This window comes from Phyllobates terribilis, unplaced genomic scaffold (assembly GCF_046119375.1).
Source record: "Phyllobates terribilis strain yellow unplaced genomic scaffold, ASM4611937v1 Scaffold_1__5_contigs__length_1240528914, whole genome shotgun sequence".
NCBI lineage: Eukaryota > Metazoa > Chordata > Amphibia > Anura > Dendrobatidae > Phyllobates > Phyllobates terribilis.
The window spans coordinates 1158660593-1158685751 of record NW_027362761.1 but is presented as its reverse complement, the minus strand read 5'-3'; the positions used below and the strand labels follow the sequence as shown (position 1 = coordinate 1158685751).

At 43.3% G+C, this 25159-nt stretch overlaps 1 protein-coding gene across 4 annotated transcripts in view; it reads left to right on the top strand.

Annotated features, from left to right (window-relative positions):
- LOC141162609 (cilia- and flagella-associated protein 99-like) overlaps positions 1-25159 on the top strand; it is a 90911-nt gene that overhangs the window by 746 nt on the left and 65006 nt on the right. For 3 of the 4 annotated variants that reach the window (XM_073648884.1, XM_073648901.1, XM_073648910.1), the window contains exons 2-3: positions 11714-11887; positions 16778-16888. In XM_073648884.1, the coding sequence (XP_073504985.1) occupies positions 11804-11887; positions 16778-16888 (195 nt within the window). In that variant the 5' untranslated portion in view covers positions 11714-11803. The remainder of the gene's footprint in view (positions 1-11713; positions 11888-16777; positions 16889-25159) is intronic. The other variant, XM_073648892.1, reaches the window with a different exon arrangement.

Sequence of the window (25159 nt, the reverse complement as noted above, 5' to 3'; positions counted from 1 at the left end):
GGGCTTCCAAAAGGCGCCAAAGCGTTTAAAGAAGTGACGTCCGGCGGCTCCACGCCGATCCTCAGATTCTTCAGGTGTTTTCTGCCGAGAAGTCACTCGATATTTCACAGATGAAGTCAATGGGAAGGATAAGATGGCGCCCGGGCGTCTTATTGAACATTCTGTCAGCGTTTTGGCTTCATTGTCTTCATCGTTTTGTAGAATTTTAAAAAACATCTGGAAAATATCAGTAAAGAGAAGCTTCAATTTTTTTTTAAAATAAATAACGACAGCGAAAATAAAACCCTGAAAAAGTGCTGAGGAAATGACAAAAAAACTCCAAAGAAAGGGGACAATTCCTGGAGCATCTTCTGCTTGAAAAAAGGACCTGCGGAAAAAGACGCGGTGTGAATGTACCCTTAGGGTATGTGCACACGGTGCGTTTTTTATGCAGTAAATCCGTGCGGAATTGGCCCCAGAAACGCATTGGAAACCTTATCCCAGCATTTTCTATGAGATTTTGCAAGATCTGTACACATGATCAGGATTTTTCCTAACAGAATTTCATGTTCGGAAGCAGCATGTCCTTTCTTTGGGCGTTTTTGCTTGTCTTTTTCCTATACAATGCATTGGAAAAAACGCATGGCAAATCCGCAGGCAAAAACGCGAAAAACGCATTAAAAAAACGCTGCAGAAATTTCTGCAAAGCAAATCCTGATTGTATGCACATACCTTAAGGCTATGAGCTTTTGATGAGTTTTGTATGTTGCACTATTTGTGCTCCATTTCTCCACCTAGTATTTAGGTTACTTGTGTTTTCTTAGGGTGCAGACAGATGGCCGTATAACATGGACGAGGATTACATCGCAATGCTCGGACTGGCCGGCGGCTCTTCTGACCCGAGCGTGACAGCGTCATGTATTTCTATGCAGCTGTCACTCTCCGGTCAGTGATGCAAAAATATACAGCGTCAAAAAACGCACCAAAAGCTCAGCGTGGGAACATAGCCTAAGGCTATGTTCACACGTTGCATTTTTGCATTTTTTTTGCTGCTTTTTTTTATGCAAATGTTCAGCTGCATTTTACAGTACCAGCAAAAGCTATGAGATTTCAGAAATCTCCAGCACACCACACACATTGTTTTTTTTTTTTCCTGACTGACTTGGAAAACTGCTGCGTTTTTGCAGAATGCAGCGTTTTTTCACCCATAGGAAGCAATAAATAAGTGCAAAATGGAGAAAAAAACGCAGGTATCAGGTTTTGCTGTGTTTTCGATGCAGAAAACCTAAGGAAGTTGCATCATCTTTTTTGGGGGGAACAAAGGACAAAAAAAAAAAATCGCAGTAAAAAAATGCAGCAAAAAAAGCAGCTTCTTTCCTGCCAAGAGAGCAGATTTTGCCTGCAGAAAAAAACCTGCAGTAAAAATGCAACTTGTGAACATAGCCTTACTGGTACAAAATGTTGCAGTGCAGAAATAGACAAATTTCATAAGAAGTATAGTGGAAAATGTAGGATATGAGGACATGTTCACACTTAGGTTCCAACGTTCCGTCCCGTCGCGTGAACTGATGCAGTCAAAAGGGGAGGAGCCCAGTGATTCTTATGGGGGCCGCCTGGGTTCCATTAAAGGGGTTGTTATCACCTATGCACAGGATAGCATGCTGATCGCTCGGGTCTGACCTCTAGGACCCGCACTGATCGGCAGAAGAGGGATCTTTATGTCCCCGTTAGAATGGAGCATCAATGCCCATGTGCGACCGCCGCTCCATTTATTCCATATGGGGCTGCCAAGCCTTGTGTTCGGCTTTTTCGGCAGCCCCATAGAGCATGAGCGAAGCATCCAACTTGCTGCTCCATTTTGTAATAAAATTCCCCCCATCTAGGATAAATCTTCCCTGTTCTGCTGAATATTGCAGGTCCCAGCAGTCACAATCCCCTAAACAATCCGCAAGTTATCATCTATCCCATGGAAAGGTATTACTTGTTTTTGATGGGTCGTTCCCTTTAAATGTCAGGTTTTTTTGGGAACAGAAGAAAAAAAATTCTGCATGTTGTGCTTTTATTCCTTTCTAAAAAAACGGACACTAAGGCTATGTTCACACTTGGCGTTTTTTCAGCGTTTTTTTTCTGCAGCAAAACTTGATCGCTTGGCAGGAAAGAAGCTGCGTCAAAATCGCAGGTTTTGGTGCATTTTTCTGGATCCCTTCCACCACAGAAGCATGAACACAGGTCACCAATGCAAGACATATGTGAAACCATATTAACCAGAATTACAAATGTAACAGTGGGGGGAGGTGTATTGGTCAGTATGGCCACAAGCCCACTATCTGTATTTGGTCAGTATTCGGTCAGTATTTTTTCTCAGGAGTGGGAGCTAAAACCAGGAGTGGGTGATAAATGCAGAATTGGTGACTTGTTTCTATTATACCTTTTCTCTGATTGTTCCTTACCTGGTTTTGGCTCCCACTCCTGAGAAAAAATATTGACCAAATACTTATAGTGGGACCATGGCCAACTAGTTTACCTAAGACACTGGCAGTGCATTGAGTTTGTAGGACACCATTTACTTTCACACTATGGTCTACCATTGGGTTGCTCAGGCATTGTTCAATTTCACACCTCCCTGGGCCACAGGTATTGTTCAATCTCACACCTTGCTCAGCCATTGTTTACACTGTACACATCTCTAATTTAATTACACTGTACTAATCCAAACTGCCATCTCAGATGACAGAGACAAGATGGTAAAATTACAAAAATAAATGAGTTTCACATACTGCTCTACTTTTTTTTTTTTTTACTAAAAACGCACCAAAACCTGATAGCTATGTTCACTCTAGGCGTTTTTTTCACCCCTTATTACTTTCAATGGGTAAAAAGCTCTGAAAAAAATGCAGAAAAAAACGCTTAAAGAAGTGACATGTTCTATTCTGCAAAATAACATGCAAAGCACAAAATACTGATCAAACAAAAACCAATGTCTGTGCAGGAGATTTCTGAAATCTCATCGACTTTGCTGGTACTGTAAAACGCAGCAGAAAATTTGCATTAAAAAAAAAGCAACAAAAAAAATGTTGAAAAAACACCTAGTGTGAACATAGCCTTAGTGGTCTGTTTCATTGGTACAGTAGTCATTTGCATCATTGCCAGTTGTCTACAAATTCCTGCACAGTCTGGAAAACTTCCCGATCACTGAGGGTCCGACCGCTCGGACCTCCACAGGTCCCGGGAACAAGGGCTCTTCACCCGATTGAAAAGAGCGGTGGTCGATCATGCGCTCTGTTGCTCAATTAATTCTTAATGGGAACGTCAGAGATAGCTGAGCACAGGAAGATTAGAGCGCTGATCGACCCACTCACAAGGGGCTCTCGCCATAGGTGGGAGTCCTAGTGGTCAGAGCCCCAGGGATCTGGACATTATTCACTATACCACGGTTAGGTGACGACTTCCAAACTTGGGAATACACCCTTAAAGAGGACGAGGTCAAAAGTGGGCAGTTTATTCCTGAGCATTTTTTTTTAATCTGCCATACTGTTACAGAGATATGGGCCTTTTTATTTAGTGCTCATTTTTATGGTCTTTTACTAAGGGGGTGTGGCCAACAGGCTAATTATGCAGAGCAAACTGAAGACACGCCCCCGAGGATCCTGTGAGCCGCGCCTCCTTGTAAAGGCCATAAAAATTAGCTTTAAATAAAAAGGGCCATATCTCTGGAACCGTATGACGGAATAAAAAATAATAATAATCAGGGGAGTAGAGGGAATAAAATTAGATCAAAAACTGGTCCCATTTCACCTGGTAACAAGTCCGTTAATGCTGGGGCGACATTGAGATCGTGGTGCCACGCTGCGATATTACACCTAATGATTCCCTACGGTGTTACATTGTGACCAGTGACGTACCACAACATAAAGTCCAAAATGTTTCCAAAAGTGTTTGATCTTCAGTTTCTGGTCGCATGCGACTCACCATATACTAAACCCTTTACCGACATATGACGTACAGTTACGGTTATGTCATATGCCGCCTACCTTACTTTGACGCGGGCTCGCAAGCTGAGCCTGCATCTTTCCCGGCAAATGATGTCTGAATTATTCAGCCATCATCTGCTGCTAACAGCCGCGGATAGTTAATAAAAATATGCAAAAAATAAATAAATAAATAAAAAAATATATAAGTTCAAATCCCTCTCACCCTATTAAAAAAAAACACATATTTGGTATCGATGCCTTTCGTAAAAGCCCGATCTATTGAAATATAAAATAAATTAACCCAATCGGTGAACGGTAGAATGAGAAATTGGATCGAAACGGCAGAATTAATTTTTTTCGACAACATTGCAATAAAATGCAATTGAAACATCGTATCTACCCCAAAATGGTAACAGTAAAAGCGTCAGCTCAGGGTGCAAAAAAATAAGCCCTCACACTGCCCCAGATCCCGCAAAAAATTACAAAATTACGGGTTTTGGACAAAGGCTTAACTAAAAAAAAAAACTATACGTGTTTAGTATCTGACCTGGAGAATCAGATTGCAAGGTCAATTTTACATGTAGTGAAAATGGTGAATAAAAATAAAAAAAAAAAATTTTTTTTTTTTACTATTTCGCCGCACTGGAATTTTTTCCCACTTTCCAGGACTCACACAATAAAATGATGATTTCATTCAAAAGTACAACTCGTCCCACAACAAAAAAAACAAGCCCTAGTGCGGCATTGTGGAAGACGGGGAGGAAAAAAGAAAGCACAAAAAGAGATGGGGGGCACCGAAATATCAGTGCCTTCTGTAGAGAACTCCTTACACGCTGGGAAGACGATACCCTGGCAGCTTAGAGAGGGACAGACAGCGTGTGGGCAGCACGTGGGCACAATGCCAGCAAGGGAGAGATCAGATGTCACGCTGGTTGTCTGATACAATAGAAAGACACAAAACCAAACAGAGACCCCACAATACCGGTATAAGCGGGGTCAGGAACGCAACGGGAAGTCAGCGGAAGAGGAATCATTAGATTGTGTGCACATCTATCGGGGTAAGAATTGCTAATGCAACTATATATATATCTCACTAAATTAGAATATCATCAAAAAGTTAATTTATTTCAGTTCTTCAATACAAAAAGTGAAACTCCTATATCAGGGGTCCTCAAACTTTTTAAACAGGGGGCCAGTTCACTGTCCCTCAGACCATTGGAGGGCCGGAATATAGTTTTTAAAAAAAACTATGAACAAATTCCTATGTACACTGCACATATCTTATTTTGTAGTAAAAAAAAACAATACAGGAACAAATACAATATTTAAAATGAAGAACAAGTAAAGTTAAATCAACCGGTATTTCAATAGGTAGGTAACGGTCCTCAATAGGCAGCATAGGTCCCCAATAGGCAGCATAGGTCCCCAATAGGCAGCATAGGTCCCTAATAGGCAGCATAGGTCCCCAATAGGCAGGTAAATATCCCCAATAGGCAGGTAAATGTCCCCAATAGGCCGCATAGGTCCCCAATAGGCAGCATAGGTCCCCAATAGGCAGGCTGTTTCCCCCTTATAATGTCCTATGCAGGCTGTTCCCCCCCTTATTATGCCCCATGCAGGATTTCCCTTTCTCCCACCATATAATGCCCCGTGCAAGATATCACCCCCCCCCCATATAATGCCCCATTCAGGATGTCACCCCCCCCATATAATGACACATGCAGCATGTCACCCCCCTGTCTTTATAATGCCCCATTCAGGATGTCACCCCCCCATATAATGCCCCATGCTGCATGTCACCCCCCATATAATGCCCCATTCAGGATGTCACCCCCCCCCATATAATGCCCCTTGCAGGATGTCACCCCCCCCATATAATGCCCCATTCAGGATGTCACCCCCCCCCATATAATGCCCCATGCTGCATGTCACCCCCCATATAATGCCCCATTCAGGATGTCACCCCCCCCCCATATAATGCCCCTTGCAGGATGTCACCCCTAATATTATGCCCCATGCCTCCATACATTAAAAAAAAAAAATCCAATACTCACCTCCCTCCTTGCCTGCTGCCGCTGCTCAGGTCCGGACTCCAGCGTCTCCGGCGTTGTCCCTCTCTGCGCTGCCTGTGACGGCTCAGGGGAGGGCGCGGTGTAAAGACGTCACAGGGAGCGCAGACCGGGAAGACCGCGGATCTGCGGAGGCACCAGCAGATGACATGACTCCCGAAACCATCACTGATTGTGGAAACTTCACACTAGACCTCAAGCAGCTTGGATTGTGGCCTCTCCACTCTTCCTCCAGCCTCTGGGACCTTGTGGAGTCTGTCAATGACTGCCTTCTGGACATCTGTCAAGTCAGCAGTCTTCCCCATAATTGTGGAGCCTACTGAAACAGACTAAGGGAACGTTTTAAACGCTTAGGAAGCCTTTGCAGGTGTGTTTTGTTAATTATTTTAATTTACTGAGATAGTAACTTTTGTGTTGTCATTGGCTGTAAGCCATAATCATAAACATTAACAGAAATAAACACTTGGAATAGATCCCTCTGTGTGTAATGACTCTATATAATATAGGAGTTTCACTTTTTGTATTGAAGAACTGAAATAAATAAATTTTTTGATGATATTCTAATTTAGTGAGATAAACCTGTATTTGGTGAAAGACAAATAATAATTCTGTAAAGGAAAAAAATCATTTGCTTTGTGTCATGTCATTTTCCAAGATCCGTAGTAACTTTTGTACTTTTTGGTTGATTGAGGTGTGAGAGCTGTTTTTTTTTTTTGCGCCCATTGACATTATTTTAGGCTAGATACGCTTTTTTGATTTTTTATTTCATCTTTTGTAAGAATTGCAGCAAACAAAAAGGAACAATTCTGCAGTTGTGAGATTTTTTTTTTTTTGGTGATTAAAGTACAGCTGAAATAATTTTAGATTTTAATAAATGGACACAAAGTTACGGATATGTTTATTATTTTTATTTGTTGACTTATGACCTGGGAAAACTTTTTCTGTTTAAACATTTATGCCATTATATACAGTACAGACAAAAAGTTTGGACACACCTTCTCATTTAAAGATTTTTCTGTATTTTCTTGACTATGAAAATTGTACATTCACACTGAAGGCATCAAAACTATGAATTAACACATGTGGAATTATATACTTAACAAAAAAGTGTGAAACAACTGAAAATATGTCTTATATTCTAGGTTCTTCAAAGTAGCCACCTTTTGCTTTGATGACTGCTTTGCACACTCTTGGCATTCTCTTGATGAGCTTCAAGAGGTAGTCACCGGAAATGGTTTTCACTTCACAGGTGTGCCCTGTCAGGTTTAATAACTGGGATTTCTTGCCTTATAAATGGGGTTGGGACCACCAGTTGTGTTGTGCAGAAGTCAGGTGGATACACAGCTGATAGTCCTACTGAATAGACTGTTAGCTGCTTTTTTCTTGCCATAATACAAATTCTAAGTAAAGAAAAACGAGTGGCCATCATTACTTTAAGAAATGAAGGTCAGTCAGTCCGAATAATTGGGAAAACTTTGAAAGTGTCCCCAAGTGCAGTTGCAAAAACCATCAAGCGCTACAAAGAAACTGTCTCACATGAGGACCGCCCCAGGAAAGGAAGACCAAGAGTCACCTCTGCTTCTGAGGATAAGTTTATCCGAGTCACCAGCCTCAGTAATCGCAGGTTAACAGCAGCTCAGATTAGAGACCAGGTCAATACCACACAGAGTTCTAGCAGCAGACACATCTCTTCAACAACTGTTAAGAGGAGACTTTGTGCAGCAGGCCTTCATGGTAAAATAGCTGCTAGGAAACCACTGCTAAGGACAGGCAACAAGCAGAAGAGACTTGTTTGGGCTAAAGAACACAAGGAATGGACATTAGACCAGTGGAAATCTGTGCTTTGGTCTGATGAGTCCAAATTTTAGATCTTTGGTTCCAACCACCGTGTTTTTGTGCAACGCAGAAAAGGTGAATGGATGGAATCTACATGCCTGGTTCCCACCGTGAAGCATGGAGGAGGAGGTGTGATGGTGTGGGGGGGGCTTTGCTGGTGACACTGTTGGGGATTTATTCAGAATTGAAGGCATACTGTACCAGCATGGCTACCACAGCATCTTGCAGCAGCATGCTATTCCATCCGGTTTGCGTTTAGTTGGACCATCATTTATTTTTCTACTTGACAATGACCCCAAACACACCTCCAGGCTGTGTAAGGGCTATTTGACCAAGAGGGAGAGTGATGGGGTGCTACGCCAGATGACCTGGCCTCCACAGTCACCAGACCTGAACCCAATCGAGATGGTTTGGGGTGAGCTGGACCGCAGAGTGAAGGCAAAAGAGCCAACAAGTGCTAAGCATCTCTGGGAACTCCTTCAAGATTGGTGGAAGACCATTTCCGGTGACGACCTCTTGAAGCTCATCAAGAGAATGCCAAGAGTGTGCAAAGCAGTCATCAAAGCAAAAGGTGGCTACTTTGAAGAACCTAGAATATAAGACATATTTTCAGTTGTTTCACACTTTTTTGTTAAGTATATAATTCCACATGTGTTAATTCATAGTTTTGATGCCTTCAGTGTGAATGTACAATTTTCATAGTCATGAAAATACAGAAAAATCTTTAAATGAGAAGGTGTGTCCAATCTTTTGGTCTGTGCTGTATATTTTTTTATTTTTTTTTGCATATCTTTATCAACAATTGGCGACTGTTAGCGGCAGATGATGGCTGAATAATTCTGCCGTCATTTGCCGGGAAAGATGCAGGCTCAGCTTGCGAGCCCGCGTCAAAGTAAGGTAGGCGGCATATGACATAACCGTAACTGTACGCCATATGTCGGTAAAGGGTTTAGTATATGGTGAGTCACATGCGACCAGAAACTGAAGATGAAACACTTTTGGAAACATTTTCGACTTTATGTTGTGGTACGTCACTGGTCACAATGTAACACCGTAGGGGATCATTAGGTGTAATATCGCAGAGTGGCACCACGATCTCAATGTCGCCCCAGCATTAACGGACTTGTTACCAGGTGAAATGAGACCAATTTTTGATCTAATTTTATTCCCTTTACTTCCCTGATTATTATATAGTCATGAAAATGCAGAAAAATCTTTAAATGAGAAGGTGTATCCAAACTTTTGGTCTGTTCTCTATATATATATATATATATATATATATATATATATATATATTATACTGTGTGTATGTATATATATATATATATATATATATATATATATATATACATACATACATACACACACACACACACACACACACACACACACACACACACACACACACACACACACACACACACACACACACACACACACACACACATAATCATAATAAACCTTTTCCCGCTTTCCCGTTTTAGGTCAATTAGGATTACCATAATTTTTAATATATTCCAAATGCCAGAATAATGAGAGAGAATGTTTTAAGGCATTTTTATTACTTACTGCAAAGTCAAGTTTCCATACATTTCATTACTATTTAGTACCGTTGCCCTTAAACTGAATGACTTGGGTCACACGTTTGGGATATCCTTCCACAAGCTTCTCACAATATTTGGTCGGAATTTGGGCCCATTCCTCCTCACAAAACTGGTGTAACTGATCCAGGATTGTAGGTCGCTTTGCTCGCAGCCTTTTCAGCTTTGCCCAATTTTCAATAGGATTGAGATCAGGGCTCTGTGATGGCCACTTCAAAACATTGACTTTGTTATCCTTAAGCCACTTTGTTACCATTTTGGCAGTTTGCTTCGGGTCATTATCCATTTGGAAGACTAATTTCCGCCCAAGCTTTAACTTCCTGGATGATGTTTTGAGATGTTGCTTCAGTATTGCCACATAATCTTCTTTTCTCATGATGCCATCTATTTTGTGAAGTACACCAGTCCCTCCTGCAGCAAAACAACCGCACAACATGATGCTGCCACCCCCATGTTTCACAGTTGGGATGGTGTTCTTAGGCTTCCAAGCTTCTCCCTTTTTCCTCCAAACGTAATGATGGTCATTATGCCCAAAAAGTTGAATTTTAGTTTCATCAGACCATAGGACATGTCTCCAAAAATTAAGGTTTCTGTTCCTGTGTGCATTTGCAAACATTAATCTGTCTTTTTTATGTTTCTTTTGGAGTAATGACTTCTTCCTGGCAGAATGACCTTTCAGCCGATGTTGATACAGTACTCATTTCATTGTGGATATTGACACAATCTCACCAGGTTCTGCCATCATCTTCACAAGGTCTTTTGCTTTTGTCCTTGGGTTGATATGCACATGTCGGACCAAAGCACGTTCATCTCTGGGACACAGAACCCATCTCCTTCCTGAGCGGTATGATGGCTGGACATTCCCATCTTGTTTGTACTTGCATATAATTGTTTGTACAGATGAACGAGGCTCCTTCAGGTATCTGGAAATTGTACCCAAGGATGAGCCAGACTTGTGCAAGTCCACAATTCTCTTCCTGATTTCTTTAGACTTTCCCATGATGCTACAAAAGAAGCAGTGTGTTTCAGGTGTGCATTAAAATACATCCACAGGTGTGTCTCTAACTCAGATGTTGCCAAAAAACCTATCAGAAGTTTCCAAACACATGACATCATTATATGGGCAGTCCAGAATTGTTTAAAGGCATAGTAATCTTAGTGTATGGAAACTTTTGACTTTGCACTAAGTTATAAAAATGCCTTAAAACATTCTCTCTCTCTCACTATTCTGGCATTTGGCAAATATTGAAAATTCTGGTAATCCTAAATGATCTAAAACAGGAAAGGTTTATTCTGATTCCATGTTAGATATTGAGATAAACCTGCAGATGTGTCTTTTTATATAGTGTGTGGAGACTTCTGCTTTCAGCTGTACCTGTTAAATATAGTGGTGCGAATTTTAAAGTCTGCAGCTTGTCAGCACTTTTTGTGGATTTAGCGCGGATTTCACCCTTTCATATGAAAAGGAATCTCTATATTTTACATATTTGGATGCGTATTTTTTAGCAGTGCATCTGCAGCCTATGGCCGTGTGCACACGTTGAGTATTTGCAGCAGATTTTTCTGCACCAAAAACCAGAGTGTAACAAAAATAACCTGAGTAAAATAAGTGCCTTTTATACTTGTTATGTGCATGTCTTATATATTTTTTCCCCATTTATTTGAATAAGTGAAAAACGCTGAAAGAATTGACGTGCTGCAGATTTGATGGTTTAAATCCGCAAGAAAAAAAATAAGCAGCGGGTGCATGAGATTTCACAAAGGCATTTTTTACCTTTAAAAAATACACTGGAAAAAAAGCAGCGCGTGAACAAATCCTATATGCAGTAATATTCCCGCGGGTTTTCTTGTGGACTTGTTGCAGATTTCACTCTTTCCATTGTAAGGAGACTTATAGGCCTTGCAATGCTCCTTTTGGAAATTAAATATGCAAATTACCACTTCTAATAGGTGGCACTAGAGTTCCTTTCTGAAGAGGTAATTTGCATATTTAATTCCCCAGAGGAGCATTGCATGGCCTATAAGTCTCCTTACACCAGTATGTCACTCTCCATAAGGAGAGATGTTACCCATCAGACTCCATTGTAATTGGTGAAATCCACTTGAATCTACACAAAAATATGACCTGCTGCAGATTTCAATATCCAAACCGCAGGTCAATTTCCTTGCAGAAATTCCCAGCAATGTGTAGATGAGGTTTGTTGTGATTTCTTCTACGTACAGTATATTACGCTCCCATTATTCTTTATATTCGCAGACACTTCCCTGTACGTTTGCAGGGTCTGGATAGTCACTACCTGAACATATGACAGCCTGAGCTATTTCACAAGGCGGAGGAAATGATGAAATGTCTTCATGGGTTCAACACGGTCACTTCATTGCAATTTGCTATGTGGTCACACGGGTCCATCTGCACCGCCAATTATTGCAGGTGTGGCGCCATTACTCACTTGCCGCTAAGTGTTTCATTCATGATCACGCCGTTCTGCAGTCTTATTAGCTGCCGTCCAGTATTCACAAGCAAACAGAGACTTGGAAAATGCTCAAACTTCAGACTGGATCAGCAGCCGTGGCAGTCCTCATAGGTTAGGACTGTCATATTTACTGTGGACAGGAAGAGATGGAGTCTAATTAGACCATTGAGGACATCACGCTCAGTAGTGAGGAAAAACTCACTTATGTCAAACAGGCGTAGAAGACACAAATCCTGCATAGGTTTTATACATATCACTTATTAAAGGCATGTGCCCACGGCGGCGTCTAGATGCCGGCGTACCCACAGAACTTTTGCAGTGGAAGACGTTATAGGAAAACTGTGGAGACCCGGGGTCTTCCGTGTGTGTAAAACTAGTCAGACAACACAGGGCGAGGGTAAAACTGTGTGGCAATACTTTATTGCACCACAAAACCGACAAAAAACACATAGAACAGTCCCAGCTAATGCCCAAGATGGTACAACATTACACAGGCTCACCATTCCGCTGGCCCGCCTGGGATACAACAGCTGCGACTTTGGGACTTCCAGGGCCAACTACCTCAACCAGTGGCCCCGAGATTCTGGCAGGCCCCCACCGAGAGAAGATAGCGGCAAGCTTAGGAAGCTAGCAGTCCATCGAGGTACAAGGCATGGAGACCCGGGAGTCCCACCCTGGCCTGTCCGAGAGTTTCCATGGAGCCAAATAACCAGCTGGTCCCAATCTGGCTTCTCCGAATGTCTCCATGGGTTCCAGGCGACCGGAGGGTCCCACCTGGCAACCCCAAACAACATATCCATGGGGCCAGGTGACTTCATCGTCCCAATCTGGTCTCCCCAAATGTATCCATGGGATCTCTGATGGTCAATGGAGCAGATCCGGATCTTTCCAGTCTAGGCTATATACCCTTAGGCCAAAATCATGTAGAATCCAAATCTGTGTCTCTTTGGATGGAGCCGCCATGCTATCCATCTACTGTCCCGAATGATGTCTCTCATTCTCCTTGTAAAGTCTTTCTGATTCTCCTTGATTCTGCTTGCAGCTCTACAGACATCCCTGTTTACAGTTACATCTGTGTAAGGTCATCAGTTACAGGTTGGGGGGAATGGTAAAGTGCTCAGGTCTCATTGTTCGAGCATTTAATGAATTTACATAGTTTGTCCTCCTGTTTTGTGAGTCAACAAGCCACAGGGTCCACACAATGATTAATCAACATATTTAGCAAACATTCATGGTTCACCGAACCAAGAGGAGACAACAGTCAGGGTTATACAAATAGTATGACCTTTTTGACGAACCACAGAAATACACATACATTTACAAGTCAACATAAACACAATAGTGTATTTCTCTTGGCTTAACAATTCTAGACGTCTGGCTGATTAAGATTATAAGCTATGTCGTAACAAAAACGCTGGCTGTGTTTTTATTGAAGAAAGTCTTTGGCATTTTTCTTGTCTTGACTTTTCTTGTTTTCTTTATTTTGTATATAAACTTCTGGAAGCCGCCTGAAGAATCGCCGGGTCACTTTTAGCTGCTTTACGGCTTTCGAAGCTCAAAAAGACGGAACACGAGCGAGGAAGTCTTTTGACATTGCTGTGCCGTATGTTCGTTCTTTTTGCTGTTTTCTTTTAGGGCTTTTTGAGGCGAGATCAGAGCGGAATCTGCTTGAAAAACGTCATCATGTTCACATACCTGAAGAGTAAAAATAAAAAGGCCTATTAATGTGTGGCCCATGTTTTTCGGGTCGGATGTCCTAATGAAATATTGGCTAGGGATATTAGTGAGACAAAAGAAAACTGTGGCATGTTCCATCAGACTGAGGATTTCATGCTTCTGGGTAATGGGCTTGTTCACACAATGTGTTTTTTATATATTTTTCGTCCATTTTTTTGGACAGAAAAAAATGCAGCGTTTTACAATAGGGGAATCTGCACATGGTCAGTATTTGGAGAATAAAAATCAGCTGGCAATACTGGAATGTTGGAAGGAAATATATGTGCATTTTTGATGTGTTTTTTTCCCTTGAATGGGTGAAAAGCGCTGCAGAAAACAGTGAAAAATAGAGGTTCATAAAAGGCCTTGATGCTTCAAATCTACAAGGAAAGAAATAGGCTATGTATGAGATTTCAGAAATCTCATTCACTGTGCTGGTACTATACTTTTTTTTTTTTCCTGCAAATAAAAAAATGCAATGTGTGAACAAGCCCTAACAGAAAAATGAATGAAATTTCTGAAATCTCATGCAAACTTGTTTTTCCAAACGATTTTATATACCGTATGTAACACAAACAGAGCAGGCAGTCACCCTCCCAAATTGAACACAGGACATGACGGATTCCACATGAAATCCACCTGAAAAAGCTCTTAAAAAATGCAATAAAAAATGAACATATAAATAACAATGTAAAAACGACTTGCTGTGCACATAGTCAGTCTCTTTGGAGCTTCTTTCTGGCTTCAAAATCCATGAAGCTGTTAAAAGAAGTGACTGGTCCATTCTTCTGGGGGCTTCTACTTGGAAGCCGCTCACTAGTTTATACAATTAAAGAAAAAAAAAGAAAAAATTACCAAAAGGAAATGTTTGTACTGATACATAAGGCTGGGTGCCCACGTAGCGTTTTTCAAGCGTTTATGCTGCGGAATTTCCACAGCGGAAATACTAGGTAATCCGCACCCCATGGTCCCCAAGGGGATTCCGCATGTTCTATGCACATGCTGCAGATTTTTCCGCAGCGTTTATGCTGCGTACAAAAATCCGCAGCATGTCATTTAATTTTGCGGAAGTGCAGCGGAACTCCCGCCATTGACTTGCATTGAAACGCATAGAAACCGCGACTGTACATTTGTACAAGCGGCTTCTATGCGTCTCTATGTGCGGATGGTACCCAGTTCTGGAGGAGAGGAGACTCTCATCCAGACCTGGGTACCATTGTACCTGTAAAAAAAGAATAAAATAACAAATAAAGTTTATACTCACCTTTCCGAAGGCTTTTCTCTGAATGCCGGCATCGCTTGAGGACCTGCGGTGACGTCACGGTCATGTGACCGCAGGCCCTTCACCGCTCTGCCTCGCGATATGCCTGCAGCCGGGAACCAGACCGGAACGAGCGCTGCTGCACACACCGGGGCCTCGGGGGTGAGTATAGCTTTATTTGTTTTAATTTTTACGGTTCACACTGTATAAATCCATGCCGTTTGCATGGATTTATATAGTGTGAGCTAGTTGTCAAGCACTTTCCAAGTGATGCTATCGCCTGGAAAGCGCTTGTCAATCTGAATGCGGAAACGCATGTGAATCCGCATGTATTCTGCAGGAAAAACGCATGCACAATCTGCATGCGTTTTTTCTGCCAGGGAGATGCAGATATGCTGCAGAAATTTTCTGCTTCATTTCTGCATCGTGGGCACATAGCCTAACTCAGTTCCACTATTTCTCTACACAGTAGCTGCGGAGATCAGTGAGGAGGGTGTGTTCTTTTCTCCCTTGTTTATTGTTGCCTGCTTGATTTGTCAGCCTCATGCAGGGGAAGAAGTACACGCCCCCAGAGGCAAAAACGAGCAAAAGGAAGTGAAATGTTTGTACTGATACATAACTCAGCTCCGCTATTTCTCTACACAGTAGCTGCGGAGATCAGTGAGGAGGGTGTGTTCTTTTCTCCCTTGTTTATTGTTGCCTGCTTGATTTGTCAGCCTCATGCAGGGGAAGAAGTACACGCCCCCAGAGGCAAAAACGAGCAAAAGGAAGTGAAATGTTTGTACTGATACATAACTCAGTTCCACTATTTCTCTACACAGTAGCTGCGGAGATCAGTGAGGAGGGTGTGTTCTTTTCTCCCTTGTTTATTGTTGCCTGCTTGATTCGTCAGCCTCATGCAGGGGAAGAAGTACACGCCCCCAGAGGCAAAAACGAGCAAAAGGAAGTGAAGTGTTTGTACTGATACATAACTCAGTCACACTATTTCTCTACACAGTAACTGCAGAGATCAGTGAAGAGGAGGGTGTGTTCTTTTCTCCCTTGTGTATTGTTGCCTGCTTATGATTGGTCGACTTCATACAGGGAAAGAAGTACACGCCCCCAGAGACATCTATGGTAACGCTTAGTTGAACTACATGAATTACGACCTAAACTTTACACACTAATATCTCCGTAGCGGAGAGGAGAAATTAAACAATAAAAGCTACATTTTACTCAGCTCTGCAGCCGCTATTCTATGATGTGGCCATCTTAACTGGTGAAATGACCCCTTTAAGTGGTTTTGAATCATTTTTTTTCTCCGTTCATGTTTTTTTGCAGCCTTTTGATTGGATAGTGCTTAGTTCGGAGCGTTTTCTATCAGGACCCACTGACATGCATTTTCTTTTTTTTTTACTGCCAGGTGTTTTTCAAAAACTAAAAGCGATAAAAAAAACACGCAATGTCATCAGAAAAAGTTTTTTTTACAATAGAAATGAATAGGAAAAGGGTTTTTTGTGTGATTTTTTTTTTTTTGCTGGACCTGCTCTAATAAACTCCTCAAAATGCTCAGTGAGCACAAACTTTTTAAGAGCTAAACCACAGGTGTTCGCCTCGTTGTGATGGTTGCAGCTACTTTTCTTAGTACCTACATAATATAATATCCGGGGGGGATGCGTTTAGCAGGGACTGTATTGTGTCACTGACAAGGTAAATGCATCTGTACTTTCTGTGATAATAGTGATTATAATGACTGCAATTATGTTATTACAATAAAAAGTGTGAAGACGTTATAGTAAAGTGTCACGTATCACGTAGAAAAAGATAGGAGTAATCACGTGTTTTAGTGTCCTGACGTCATAGCTTTCTTGCCGGACTTGTATGGTTACAGATGACTCATTATGGAAGATGCCTCAGCCTGATAATCCAGCTCCATAGCAAGTATAATCCGGAGGATCGGAGCCTGGAGCACTTCCTAGAAGAATCTATGGAGGACTTTCAGGTAAGAGAATGTGCTCAGTTATGCCTAATACTCATACATGCCAGAAATAGGGGAGACCTCACAGCTCACCTCCTCCCCCTCCTGCACAATGACTGAGAACACCTCCATATACAGTAGATAGCACAGGATCCACCATTCACAATAGGGGATGTCACAGCTCACTTCCTCCTCCTGTACAATGACTGATAACACCTCTATATACAGCAGATAGCACAGGATCCACCATTCACAATAGGGGATGTCACAGCTCACATCCTCCTACTGTACAATGACTGATAACACCTCTATATACAGTAGATAACACAGGATCCACCATTCACAATAGGGGATGTCACAGCTCACCTCCTCCTACTGTACAATGACTGATAACACCTCTATATACAGTAGATAACACAGGATCCACCATTCACAATAGGGGATGTCACAGCTCACCTCCTCCTACTGTACAATGACTGATAACACCTCTATATACAGTAGATAACACAGGATCCACCATTCACAATAGGTGATGTCACAGCTCACCTCCTCTTCCTGTAAAATGACTGATAACACCTCTATATGCAGTAGATAACACAGGATCCACCATTCACACTAGGTGATGTCACAGCTCACCTCCTCCCCCTCTGATCGCAGTGACCTTTGCCCAGATGAGAGAATGCTTATTACATGGTCAGACAGAGCTAAGCTAATGTCCATGTAGCTTTCCTGAATGAACAGGAAGTGTGAATTGTAAATGAGGCCTAGTGGCCACTGTGAAAATTGCTTTCAATTGAAATATGTGAAAAATAACAAAACAAACCTGCAAAAAAATTGCCCATCATTTTTGAAATAATACATTAAAAATAAAAACCTGATTTGGACAATGAGAAGAAAAGCAAAGATATAAAATGTAAAAACTACCCACAATCATTTAATCTGTGCTAACAGTTTAGTAGAAGCTTCACTACAGCCTCTCCAGGACCTTTCATACACTGATTTCTCAGAGCAGTTCATTAGCTCTTAGGAGGATGGCAATCAGAAGCAACCTGCGTTAAAGGGTTTGTCCATACTGGAGATTATTCGTTATTAGTCCTGGTGGTGGGACCTTCAACTTCAAGTGACAATTCCAAAAGGACGCCATGATATTCACCACAAGGTCCCCAATGGATCTACGAAGTGGGGGTGCTGATATCCGGTTAAAGAGGCTGGAGAAAGGTATAAAACAGCGCTTGTCTGTAGTCTCTCTGACCTGACTCACTGTTTTATGCCTGCTTTCATCTGTGTAATCCAACCCAAAGACGTTACCAAAAAAGGAGAAGCTTCACTACAGCCCCTCCAGGTCCTTCCACACACAGATTTCTCAGGTTAGCAGATCATTGACTCTATGGAGTGTGACTATTAGATGCAACCCCCATTACTGTAATGCATGGAAGGGGACCTCCAGTTTTGGGCAGCCTCGTTTTCTGCTGTCCTTTGATACTGGTTCTGCTTCTGTTTTAATTACTGTGAGAAGCTGAAGGTAAAGGGACTGTAGATATTATTAATGACTTATTGATAAGGGAAAATACACATAAATTACCTTTGGTTTCAACAATGCTATGTAGTAATGAAAATTACACACCTAAACATTCCATTAAAAATGAGGCTGACTATCGTTCCTTATCCCTTCACACAAGACGTGTAAAAATGCACAGTCTTGCTGCCCTCATCACCAAGGAGTTAAAATTTATTTTTATTGTCATACCGGTCTAATATGTCCAGGATCTACCCCAGTTCTTATACTCTGTAAGTTGCCATCCAGTGGGCAGTTTGTCATCATCAGCATTCTACCAGCACTTTAGATCCTGGGACTTCCTTTTTCTCACTTCTGAGCATGCATTGTGCCTGATACCTGCTTTGCCCTCAGGCTATGTGCCCACAATGCAGAATTGATGTAGATTTTTCCTGAGCGTTTCTACCTCTCCCTGGCAGAAAAAACGCATGTGGTTTGTACATGTGGATTTTACATGCGTTTTTTCAAGCGTTTTTCCAAGCGATTTTGAGCATCACTTGGAAAGTGCTTGACAAGTTGGTCCCACAATATAAATCCATGCTAGCGGCATATATAGTGTGTGACCAACTTATGCTGCTTTAAATGTTGCATCAATTGTCTGTCCTCCCGCGTCCCGCGGTGTTCTGAAAGGACCTTCCATGACATCATTTAGTCAGCTGACAGGTCACGCGACCGCCGACGTCAGCGGTCGCGTGACCATCACATGACTAAATGACGTCACCGCAGGTCCCTTCAAAACACCGCAGGACGCCGAGGACAGAGGATGCCACCGGATAGGTAAGTATAATGTTTTTTTTTTACTTTTTAATTCTTTTTTTACTAATGGTACCCGGGTCGAATGAGAGTCTCCTCTTCTCCAGACCTGGGTACCATCCGCGCATTGAAACTCATAACATCCGCATACAGACATGTATACATGCGGATGTTATGCGGTTCAGTACAAGTCAATGGCGGCGATTTTGCCGCGATTACGCACAAGAAATGGTTGTGCTGCGGGTTTTTCCGCAATGATAATCCGCAGCGGAAATTTGCGCAGCATGTGCACAGCACATGGGGATTATCATTGGGAAACATAGCAGACAACTTAACAAGCGGCGGAAATGCAGCCGCAGAAACGCATTAAATTCGCATCGTGGGCACACAGCCTTAGAGTAAACCCTACCTCTCTCTCATGACTATCTGCAGTTTCACAGACGGGAGAGCAGGAGCCGAGACACAAAGACTCGCTCCCAGCTTCCTGTCATTTGTCTCAGTGTCTCTGCTAACACTGATGAATTGCAACAGGCAGAGTTACGGCCCCACTATCAGTATTTGGTCAGTATTCGGTCAGTATTTTATCTCAGGAGTGGGAACCAAAACCAGGTGAGGAACAATCAGAGAAAAGGTAAAATAGAAACAAGTCACCAATTCTGCATTCATCACCCACTCCTGGTTTTGGCTCCCACTCCTGAGGAAAAATACTGACCGAATACTGATAGTGGGGCCGTGGCCTAACAAGTTAGATAGCACAGTTTACTTAAATTGCATTTTGTTTCTTAGGTTTTATCCAGAATAAATGTTATAATTGAGTATTGGTATTACCAGTTAGTATTTAATGGGCTTTTCCGTGATTTTATATTGATGACTTCTACTTCGGTTAGCTCTTTGTCATGCTAGGTGAGGGAAGGACCAAGTGTATGATGATGGGAAAAGGGGGAGAAGGCCAGCAACTAGGGAAAGGGAGAGTGGAGACCCCTAGGCAGATCTTACAACACCCTGACTCCCCTATCGTCCCTAAATAGGTTCCGCATCTATCGCCGAGCAGGAAACCTAATCCCTGACTGCCCCTAGCGATAGGCCCTAGGTAGGGAGGGGGGGTGAGCATCAGTCAGCCCCACTGCAACTAAAGACAAACAAGGGAAACAGACAAGGGGATACTCTTAGCTTGAGAAGACACCAGAGAGAAGACGACAATAATCCACCAAGAAACTTCAAGAGGAAACTAGCCGACTGCTAGTACCCCAGGCCTGAGCAGGGGAAAATAGTACTATCACCGGCGACTCTCTGGAGACAATGAGAGTTTTTCTATATCAAGCAAGGGTGTGTCAATTAGCAGCAGAAGATGGAGATCACTGCTGGGTCCTAGTGAAAAAGCATACCACTACACTCCAGAGATGAAAGGATCAAGAAGGTGTCTGAAAAGCCAAGCGCAGCGACCTTCTACAGCTGGATCCAGAACGACTGTCAAACCTGATACATCAGTGACACTGTTAGTTGAATGCTTGATTGGCCAAAAGTTATCCCTCCTGACTTCCATGTACACATATACTGAGCCGAGCTTCATGTATTCTCTAAAGGAAGGCGGCCATTGCTAGACGCCTCTGATGGTTTATCTGCATTAATAATAAAACAATTATACAGGTTCACGTCCAGCATGCCCAATCCTTCATTAACCCAAAATGATGAGAAAAGTCTGAAGGCCCCCCACATACATTGGTCTTGCTAAAATCAGCATGCATGGCTGTGATTCATTTAATGTATATGGCCACCGTTAGTATAGGCCATCAACCAAACCCTCACTGAACTGCAGAATAAAGGAGTGTCTGCAGACTAGACTTGCAGTTTGTGTGTGCACAGCAATCTAGGTGCGGGCTGGAGGACGTCTCCTGTAGATCAGCAGCTTTTAGTGCTTCTTCCTACTTGTCTGCGGCTTTTAGTGACTCCGGAGTTCTGCTGGCTACCTGTCCCTGGGTCTTCTGGACCTCTTCTCTGTGTACACTTGTTGTTTTCAGGATGTCTTCCTGGCTGTGTACGGCTTCGGTTGCTGACTTTCCCGTTACTCCAGAGGGTTACTGCTAAATGCCTGCAGTCTCCTGCACTCCACCTGCTTGCCTACGGTTTCCTAAAGTACTCCGCCTACTTGTGGTTTTCTGAACGCCACCTGCCTGCAGTTTCCTGATCTCCATCTACTTGGCTGCGTTTTCCTGAAGTCGTCCGCCTGCTTGCAGTTTCCTGCATTCCACCTGCTTGCCTGCGGTTTCTTGACGTCCCCCCTTGCCTGCGGTTTCTTGACGTCCCTGCTTGCCTGCGGTTTCTTGACGTCCCTGCTTGCCTGCGGTTTCTTGACGTCCTCTGCTTGCAGGTTCCTGTCGTCCTCTGCTTGCCTGCGGTTTCCTGTCATCCTCTGCTTGCCTGTGGTTTATTGACGTCCCTGCTTGCCTGCGATTTCTGACATCCTCTGCTTGCCTGCGGTTTCCTGTCGTCCTTTGCTTGCCTGCGGTTTCCTGTCGTCCTTTGCTTGCCTGCGGTTTCCTGTCGTCCTTTGCTTGCCTGCGGTTTCCTGTCGTCCTTTGCTTGCCTGCGGTTTCCTGTCGTCCTTTGCTTGCCTGCGGTTTCCTGTCGTCCTTTGCTTGCCTGCGGTTTCCTGTCGTCCTTTGCTTGCCTGCGGTTTCCTGTCATCCTTTGCTTGCCTGCGGTTTCCTGTCGTACTCCTGCTTGTCTGCGGTTTCCTGACGTACTCCTGCTTGTCTGCAGTTTCCTGACGTACTCCTGCTTGTCTGCGTTTTCCTGACGTACTCCTGCTTTTCTGCGGTTTCCTGACGTACTCCTGCTTTTCTGCGGTTTCCTGACGTACTCTGCCTGTCTGCGGTTTCCTGACGTCCTCTACCTGCCTGCGGTTTCCTGACGTCCTTTGCTTGCCTGCGGTTTCCTGACGTCCTCTGCTTGCCTGCGGTATCCTGACGTCCGCTGCTTGCCTCCGGTTTCCTGACGCCCTCTGCTTGCCTGCGGTTTCCTGACATCCCTGCTTGCCTGCGGTTTCCTGACGTCCCTGCTTGCCTGCGGTTTCCTGAGTCGGCATGTAAAGCCAGGCAGTATCATGCCACAAGAGCGTACGCCAACTTACAACAGAAAAACTTGGCACTCAGGAGAAATGTTATTCAAGGTGTTCAATTAACAGACAAAAGCATAACGTTTCGGCCAAATCGGATATACCAATTGCCGTGGAAGCTGAAGTACAAGGCAAAATAAAGAGCCCTGGTATGGCAGAGCATCACTGTAGGAATGGCTCCAGGAAGATGCTGATTCATTTTCTTTGTGTTTTCCACCACAATTGGTGCATCTGATGAAGGTCAAAGATTGGACCGAAATTTTATGCTTTTGTCTGTGGATTACACTTATGAATAAAACACCTTGAATCACATTTTTCTTGAGTGCCAAGTATTTTTATGGTAAGCCGGCACGCTCCTTTGACATCATGCTCCCTGGCTTTACAGGAAGGCTCAGGCAGCAGGATGCCGCCTGAGTATTCAGGTACTTGGCACCTATAGCTGGTCAAAGGAAAAAGCAATTCATCCTCAGATCATGAGCGGTGTTATACAGATCTTTGGACTTTCTATTGAGCCTATGCAGGATAAGACGGGCGCCCCTACACTTTTCTCAGGACCCCCGTCTCCTGACCAATCAAAATAATGCCATTATCACAAAAAAACAAATGTATTAAATACCGATGTGGCATTTCTGCTACTGCTGCTAGAAATGCAGCATGAGAATGTAGATGCATCCAACGTCCACCAGGCATGCGTCTCTCTGTATATACAAGTATGTGGTATGTAGGGGGTCCAACCTCCATGCACAGCATGATCCCCAACGTCCACCAGGCATGCGTCTCTCTGTATATACAAGTATGTGGTATGTAGGGGGTCCAACCTCCATGCACAGCATGATCCCCAACGTCCACCAGGCATGCGTCTCTCTGTATATACACGTATGTGGTATGTAGGGGGTCCGACCTCCATGCACCGCATGATCCCCAACGTCCACCAGGCATGCGTCTCTCTGTATATACAAGTATGTGGTATGTAGGGGGTCCGACCTCCATGCACAGCATGATCCTGGTTTCCAGCAATCTAACAACTGTCAGAGCAGAAGAAATATTCTAATTGCTCCTGCGAGACGTCTTAATCATTTTACAGAAGGCTTTTGTATATCTGCCAGCGGTGGAGTGACATTCATAATGAGGCATTTAATTGCGCACTTGAAGCCTGCGCGCTCGTCTCACTTCCCGCGAGCTCCAGAGCTGCAGATCTGATATTACAATGTCAGACAGATGTCATTTGGAATCATAAATCTGTCCCCGGCAAATCCAGAAATGTAATTGAAATCCAGATGAACATCTGATTCCTCCGCTGCCTCCGAGAGATTCTGAGCATTTCGGATGTCAAAGTTTTAATCCAGGATTGAAGAAGTGAGCGATGTGCTCGCCGTACGCCGTGGCGTCAGCTCTCATTAGTCAGTGGTCTCCTGTGGAATCTCCCCCCGCCGTGGTCTACTCGTAACGAGCGCCAATCCTCAATCAGCGCTCATTTACACTCCTTATACACAGCCCGATGCAAATTGTATTACTTGCTGTTTATCTGATTGCTCCGCTGTATACATGGGCCCGAGAGTGGGAACGGCTGGTGGGAAAGGGTCTTAGTTATCCCCTATCTTTTGGATGGAAAGTAACTTTCAAACTTGAGAATAACACAGGCCTGAATGCTCCAGACCAGTAAACTGCCAGAACTGCTTTTATAGTTACATAGTTTATAAGGCCGAAAAAAGACAAGCGTCCATCCAGTTCAGCCTATTTCTTGTGCACTGCAGCTATTCCGCAGCGTTGATCCAGGGGAAGGCAAAAAAAAAACATGCGGTATAGGCCAATTTACATCATTGAGGAAAAATTCACTTCCCGACTCCAATTTGGCAGTCAGATTAAATCCCTGGATTAATTAACTATCACTAAGTATAAGATGTAATTTTATTGTTCTCAAGAAAGGCGTCCAGGCCTCTCTTGAACTCATTAAGTGAGTTGGACATCACCACTTCCTCTCCCAGAGAGTTCCAGAGTCTCACGGCTCTGACCGTAAAGAATCCCCTTCTATGCTGGTGCAGGAACCTCCTTTCCTCCAGACGCATAGTGTCCCCCCTCGTCTTTGTCACCATCCTTGGTATAAACAGGTCATGGGAGAGATCTCTGTACTGCCCCCTGATGTATTTATACATGTTTATGAGGTCTCCCCTAAGCCTTCTCTTTTCCAACGTAAATAGGCCTAATTTTGACAACCTCTCTGGGTATTCTAGTCCCTCCATTCCCTTTATTACCTTAGTCACCCTCCTTTGTACCCTCTCTAGCTCCAATATGTCTTTCCTGAGCACCGGAGCCCAGAACTGTGCACAATATTCTAAGTGCGGCCTTACCAGCGCTTTATACAGAGGAAGAACAATATTCTCATCATATGCCCCTATTCCTCTTCTGATGCATGCCATGACTCTATTTGCCTTCGCAGCTGCTGCCTGACACTGGGCACTCCAATTTAATTTGCTATTAACCAAGACGCCCAGGTCCTTCTCCATGTCAGATTTCCCCAACGGTTTCCCATTTAATATGTATGGGTGACTGCTGTTTTTCTTTCCCATGTGCTTGACCTTACATTTATCGGCATTGAACCCCATTTGCCATTTTTTGGCCCAACTCCCCAATTTATCTAAATCCTCCTGTAGCTGTGCCCTATCCTCATCAGTATTAACTACTTTACAACGTTTAGTATCATCTGCAAATATTGCTATTTTACTATGCAACCCTTCCACTAGATCATTAATAAATATATTAAATAATATAGGGCCCAAGACAGACCCTTGAGGCACCCCGCTAGTAACCCTGACACACCCTGAGCTTACTCCATTGATAACCACCCTCTGCTTTCTATCACTCAGCCAGCTAT